This window comes from Protobothrops mucrosquamatus, unplaced genomic scaffold (genome assembly GCF_001527695.2).
Source record: "Protobothrops mucrosquamatus isolate PMUCROS unplaced genomic scaffold, P.Mucros_1.0 scaffold2326, whole genome shotgun sequence".
Classification (NCBI taxonomy): Eukaryota; Metazoa; Chordata; class Lepidosauria; order Squamata; family Viperidae; genus Protobothrops; species Protobothrops mucrosquamatus.
In genome coordinates this window covers 81,631-88,511 of record NW_015388409.1, presented here as the reverse complement: position 1 = coordinate 88,511, position 6,881 = coordinate 81,631, and the positions used below count along the sequence as shown (strand labels likewise).

The following is a 6,881-nucleotide window of genomic DNA, read 5'->3' as shown; positions in this document are numbered from 1 at the left end:
TTTTGTATTTTTGTATTGTGTATTTTTTGTATTTTGGGTATATTATTTGTTTTTAATATGCTGTGAACCGCCCTGAGTCCTATGGGAGAAGGGCGGTATACAAATTAAAATAATAATAATAATAATAATAATAATAATAATAATAATAATAATAATAATAATAATAATAATAATAATAATAATAATAATAATAATAATATCCTTCCATGCTTGCCCACCTCGAGAAGGGTAAGTTGTTTTGTTACCTGCACAGCTGTGCCTCCCAGCTGTTCGTCCAGCTGGACAGTAAGAAAAGCCGAGGTGGTGATCTCATCTTGAGTGGAATCTGCACCCTGCCTGGAAAGAAGAAGAAGAAGAAGAAGAAAAACTTGCAAATGGGTAAATGTTTATGGAGATTCTCCATCATCCAGGTCGCGGCTGTTGTCCCAAAGACTCTTTTCCAAAAGACAACCGGATGTTCTTGGCGCTGTCTGTCCTTGAAAAGGTTTCGCTTCTCATCCGAGCAACATCTTGGATGAGAACTGAAGAAGCTTCTTGGATGAGAAGAGAAGTGTTTTCAAGGAAGAAAAAAACAACAACCACCCATGACAGTCCAATTGTCTTTTGGGAAAGCGTGGGTGGAGGTCGACTCTCTCACAAAACGGGTTTTAGTTATTCTAATTCTCGCTCTGAAGGCGAAAAGGTTAGCTAACCATACCCAAGAACTATTAATCTACTCGCATTTGCATGCTTTCGAAGTGCTGCAGCATGGAACAGGAGCTCACCCCATCACGCGGGTCTCCGCTCTATAACCCAGTTTGTCTGTTTTCCAGCTGACAGGCTCAACCTCTTTAAGTGCTGACCCAATGGGACAACAAACTCGGAGTGCTTGGGTATGGTTGGGAGGGCACTGACTTTTCTAGGCTGCCCTATCAATGTTTCCTGGTAAAATACATGGGAAAATCCCATTGGAGGAAAATTCCACTTAGGGTTAGGTCACCATGAACTCATTGAGCAAAATGGACATCGCCAACAAACTCGGAGTGCTTGGGTATGGTTAGGAGGGCACTTACTTTTGTAGGCTGCCCTATCTATGTTTCCTGGTAAAATACATGGGAAAATCCCACTGGAGGAAAATTCCATTTAGGGTTAGGGTTAAGTCACCATGAACACATAGAGAAAAATGGACATCGCCAACAAATTCGGAATGCTTGAGTATGGTTGGGAGGGCACTGACATTTCTAGCCTGCCCTATCTATCCTGGTAAAATACATGGGAAAATCCCACTGGAGGAAAATTCCACTTAGGGTTAGGTCACCATGAACTCATTGAGCAAAATGGACATCGCCAACAAATTCGGAGTCCTCGGGTATGGTTAGGAGGGCACTGACTTTTCTAGGCTGACCCAGTGCCCTCCTAACCATACCCAAGCACTCCGAATTTGTTGGCGATGTCCATTTTTCCTCTACGAGTTCACGGTGACCTAACCCTTACTCTCCCTTGGCCATACTTCAAGTAGAAGCTGTCTTACCACGTATAGATGATCTTTCCCTGCTTGCTCCCATGCCTGTAATTGTACAAGATGATATAACTGTCTCCCCCGTAGAATTGGCCGTAGGTTGCAGGATTTACAGGAACTTTAGCGGAGCCTTCTATTCTCCAGATCTGCAGAAAGAGGAGAAAGGGACAAGAACCGGTCAGGTCAGTTGGAAAAGCAGAACAGAACCTTACTGAAGTAGCTCCAGCAGAGATATAAATGGATGGAAATAATTGCATGGAATGAGCTGCTTTTGGTAAACCCTTTCCCTACTCTGCCCTCACCGTGAAGTTTGGTTCACCTTCTTCATACAAGGCCCCTATAGCGTCACCTAGTGGAGAAACTCAGAAGCTACTCCTCGACAGTTCTCCTAAGGGACTATCCTAGCCTGGCTTGGATTTCTGGGAAATGTAGTTCTAGTTGGGAACTGGTTGGGAGATGGACGTATACCTACCGTAAGCCCCTCTCTCTTTTTCTGTCGGGGCCAACTTATGGACGTCCTGCATCTCAGCGAACAGGTTGATATGAGGGGTCCCTGGTGCTCTCTTGAGTTTGCTTGTTTTCTGGCAGACGTTTCGTGACCCAAACTAGGTCACATCATCAGTGCTCATGAGAAGGGATGACGTGTGACCTAGTTTGGGTCATGAAACGTCTGCCAGAAAACCACCCAGCTCAGAGAGCACCAAGGACCCCTCAGTTCAACCCTGAGCTTACAAATATTCTCTTTTATAGGTTGATATTAGATTGAGCAGAATGTGCACGTTGGGGCTGAGCCGTAAATGTGGCTGGTTTGGGTTTGGCGCGTTAGGCAAACTCGTCCGTTGTAGTCCCGAAGGGGCTTCTCATAAGGCAACTGGACTTCCTTGTTTTGTTTTGTTTTGTTTTCCTTGAAAAGGTTTCTCTTCTCCTCCAAGAAGCTTCTTCGGTTCGCAGTTCAGCTTATAGTTGAAGACCGCCTCCTACCAAATACCTCCCTTCGACCAGTCCGCTCCCACAGAGAGGGCCTCCTTAGGGTGCCGTCGGCCAGTCAATGCCGGCTGGCGACCCCCAGGGGGAGAGCCTTCTCTGTGGCAGCTCCTGCCCTCTGGAATGACCTACCCCCCAACCTACGTACAACTGTGGACCTGCACCTTTTTCACCGAGCCCTGAAAACCCATCTATTCCGTGCGGCCGGCCTGGCGTAGTCTTAATTATGTTTTAGTAAAGGTTTTATATGGGGTATTTTAGAGCAGGCCTTTATTTAATTTGATTTTGGAATAGAAATTTGAGTATATTTATTGTGATTTTTAGTATCGCCTGTTCACCGCCCTGAGTCCCGTAAGGGAGATAGGGCGGTATACAAATTTAAATAAATAAATAAATAAATAAGTAAGTAAATAAATAAATAAATAAATAAATAATAGCAAACTGAAAAAGCATCTTGAAGGAGAAGTGAAAGGTTTGTAAGGGAACGAAGCGAGAAAAAGCACCTTTGGGGACAACCGTGAGCAATCTGGAGAGTTGAGAATCGCCGCAGACATCGCTCCACTGTAGTTTGCAAACCTGGGTAGACATAGATCGCGGCCTCCGTCCATCCGACTGGATTGTTACATTTTCTGCTATTATTATTTTCCCTACTTCTGTTTTCATTCTTTGGGCCTGAGATCCAGGCTGTTCGCTAATACGCCTAACTCTTTAGCTCAAAGAGTAGCTATTTTGCCCCTCCAGCCTCTTAGACTTCCTTACCTGTTTTTCTCCAGTGCCGTCGTCTTCCATTCCGTGTTGGGCTGCCATTGTTGGCGAGGTGTGCAGGGTGGCCGCGTCAAAAGGTATCTGCTCAATTTTGGCCACGTTGCCAGAGACATAGGCCACCCCCAGCCCCTCTGTCTGGTCTTTGTCGCGCCAGTTCTTGAAGAATTGCTTGAACAGAGGGGTCTCCCCGCCCTCTGGGAGGACCTGGACCTGAGACAAAAGAAAACCCAAAGCATCAAGGGTTTGCTCTCATTTTATGTACAAGTGGCTTGCGCTGCCCCTGTTGGTGGGACCATTCTGATGAGGTTACCTAGCTGGGTAATGAGATGTCTGCAAAAAAAACAACCAGGGCACCAAGGAGCGCACAGTTCAACCCTGAGCTACAAATATTATTTTCTATTGTTGTTGTTAGTTGCGAAGTCGTGTCCGACCCATCGCGACCCCATGGACAACGTTCCTCCAGGTCTTCCTGTCCTCTGCCATCTTCTGGAGTCCATTGAAGCTCACGCCTGCTGCTTCAGTGACTCCATCCAGCCACCTCCTTCTCTGTCGTCCCCTTCTTCTATTGCCCTCCATCTTTCCCAGCATCAGGCTCTTCTCCAGTGAGTCCTTCCTTCTCGTTAGGTGGCCAAAGTACTTGAGTTTCAACTTCAGGATCTGGCCTTCTAAAGAGCAGTCGGGGTCGATCTCCTCTAGGACTGACCGGTTGGATCGCCTTGCAGTCCAGGGGACTCGCAGGAGTCTTCTCCAGCACCATAGTTCAGAGGCCTCCATTCTTTGGCGCTCAGCCTTTCTTATGGTCCAATTCTTTTCTATAGATAAGCTAAACACTGGACTTTTGACATCCCGTGACTCTACGCCTACATCCAACAGTATGGAAGATGTTTGTCATTGCCAGCTTCTGAGATCTGTTTTACTTCTCAATCCAGCCTCTAATTCTGGAATTCCCTGGTGGGGTAGGAGATGACCAGGCTAAGCCCGAGGGAGGGGTCAAACACGCCATCAGTCTCAAGTCCCTTCGTGCCCACAAGAGATCTGAGTCCAGCCCTCTTTGAATTTCTTTGACTCTTCTCCACCGCCAATTTGCTTTGACCGTTAGTAGCTCAGATTTTTAAAGAGAGCTTAAACTCGCGATCAATCTTTATACCCATTTGAACGGTCTGGATTTTCTGATTTCTCTGGGGCTAACAAGTCCTAACAGAATCCCAACAGGCAAGCCTTTTTCCCTCCCAACCATTTCCCATAGATCCTAAATTTCACTTTCCAGCGGAAGGTGAGCTATGGATAATTTCCCTTCCATCGCTTACCTGTGTATGTCTTGGATAACTCATCTTGTTGATAAACTCAGAAGCAGTTTTAAGAGCCGCTTTCCTTTCTTCCGCGTTGGCATTTCTCCCTGTTATTAACGAGGGAGGAAACAGAGATATGCATTCGTTATCCAGGCGCGTGCTTATACCGCAAAGGTTTTGCTGGCCAAATGGGAAGTTTTATCTCTCCAGGGTGAGAATCCTCAAGGACATCTGGAGAGCTAAAAATCCAGATGTGCTCTCCCACACCAGGGTCAAAACATCGGTCCACTGCCAGCTCTTAAGGTAGCTCAAATCATTCTGTGATTTCTTTTTTTTAAAAAAAAGACATGTTTACTTATTCTTTTATTACCAAAGATAAAATACAAAACAAAAGAAGGAAAAACAAAACAAAACAGACTGACAAACATCCAACACCAACAACAAAAAGAAAAAAAAATGTGTGTACAAAAAAAGAGAGAAAAAAACCCAAATGTTAAATATATCTAATGTTAAATGTGAGAAAAAAAATCCACATTGGCTGAATGCTGAAAGATGCATCAAAAATCTAACTTATTCCATTCCCCTTACAGAACAGAACAGAACAACAGAACAGAACAGGAGCATTGGAAGGGACTGTGGAGGTCTTCTAGTCCAATAGTACGTAATGGGTCTACAAATAGTTATACTGTGATTTACTCAAATGCGTGAATAACTTAATTCTTTCTTGGCTTCTATCTAAGGTTGATGGGCCTACCATTAAGAAGGCCCAAAGTTGAATTTGTCTAAAGAAAAGTGGTTTAAGAAGAGGTAAAGTGTTGATCAGCTACATTCTTTGTAGGCTTTTGATTGTAGAGTATTGACTTACCATCAGTGTCCAGGTAGATGCAATGTCTCAAGCTTTAAATCCAAGTTTATAAACTGAATTAGCTGGGTTTATGACGCAGTGGGCTTCCTTGTCCTACAGTACAGGTCGTCTTTCATTTACAACCATTTGTTTAGTGGCGAATTGTCGTAGACCCTTCCCTTGCCTTCAGAAGTTGTGGGTGCTCCATCACTGGAGGATTTTAAGAAGAGACTGGACAGGCACTTGTCTGAAATGGTCCAGGGCATGGGTAGGCAACCTTGGCTCTTTTATGACGCGTGGACTTCAACTCCCAGAATTCCTGAGCCAGCCATGGCTCAGCTTGGAAACCTCTCCCTGTCCCCTCAGCGTGGCTGGCTCAGGAATTCTGGGAGTTGAAGTCCACCAGTCATGAAAGAGCCAAGGTTGCCTACCCCTGGTCTAGGGTGGTCTCCTGCCTGAGCAGGGGATTGGACTAGAAGACCTCCAGGGTCCCTTCCAGCTCTATTCTGATTGATTGATTGATTGATTGATACATGATTGATACATGATTGGCTTTCATTTCTGGATGTACCTTTCCAGACAAAAATTTTGCCATCTGTGCCGTGGTCCAGAATGAAGCAATCGTCGGAAACCAGGGCTGTTTGAGAGAAGGGGTTTTCATCGGCCACCAAGGAAACAGCCATGTTTCCTGCCCCGTTGGAGACCTGTAACCAAACACATTGGTGCTTTTTACCCACCTGGAAACCCAAAGTTAACACACACACCCCCGATCCAGACTTCTAAAATCTTTTTGTCCCTTCCCCGGGAACGAAGCTGAATGAGGTTTATTTCGCAGTGTAGGTGCATGTGATTACCCTTGCAGTCTCCTGTGGATTGGACTTCGGGCATTGAACAGATAGAAAAAGACGCTTCTAATTTGTTCCACTGACTCTCTTTCCCATTAAACCTCTGTTCCTGTCTTCAGGAATGATGAATGTTGGCTAGCAGGGCTTGTAATGTGCGACTGCTCGGTCTCTCTTACACAACTGCGCCGGACTGGGCTTCCCGGTGTCGTTTTTGATTTATACCCCCTTGCCTTCCTGGAATTGATTTTTGTCTGTTTTTAATTCTAGCTAAAAGGAAGGATCTCTCCCAGTTTCCAGAGGGATAATTTGTTAAGGGCTTGGAAGTCTGGATCTGGGTGTGCAAAATGTGCATTACTGAAATGCCAGGCACCCTCTCCCCCCCTGCAGTGAATTGCCATGTTACCCACCTCAGCGAGCAAAGATAGCGTAATCTGTGGGAAGAAATTGCATCGGGGGAGATTAATTTAATGGCCCTGAAAAGTACATTTTGCCTTTGCTCTGTCCCAATTCGATTTTTGGCCTGCAGCCCTCAGATGCAAATGTGGCCCTCAGCCAAACCAAGCAAGCCAGATTCCTGACCTCAAGACACCCCAAGGGATGTTGGCAGACTCTCACAGCCCACCTCCTGAGGCCCCCCACGTCGTGGGGCACCGTCT

General features: G+C 45.6%; 1 protein-coding gene across 2 annotated transcripts in view; it reads right to left on the bottom strand.

Moving 5' to 3' along the window:
• GSN (gelsolin) overlaps positions 1–6,881 on the bottom strand; it is a 36,770-nt gene that overhangs the window by 5,908 nt on the left and 23,981 nt on the right. For both annotated transcript variants that reach the window (XM_015824691.1, XM_015824692.2), the window contains exons 7-11: positions 5,952–6,084; positions 4,555–4,643; positions 3,242–3,457; positions 1,511–1,644; positions 246–336 (exon numbers count right to left, since the gene is read on the bottom strand). In XM_015824691.1, the coding sequence (XP_015680177.1) occupies positions 246–336; positions 1,511–1,644; positions 3,242–3,457; positions 4,555–4,643; positions 5,952–6,084 (663 nt within the window). The remainder of the gene's footprint in view (positions 1–245; positions 337–1,510; positions 1,645–3,241; positions 3,458–4,554; positions 4,644–5,951; positions 6,085–6,881) is intronic.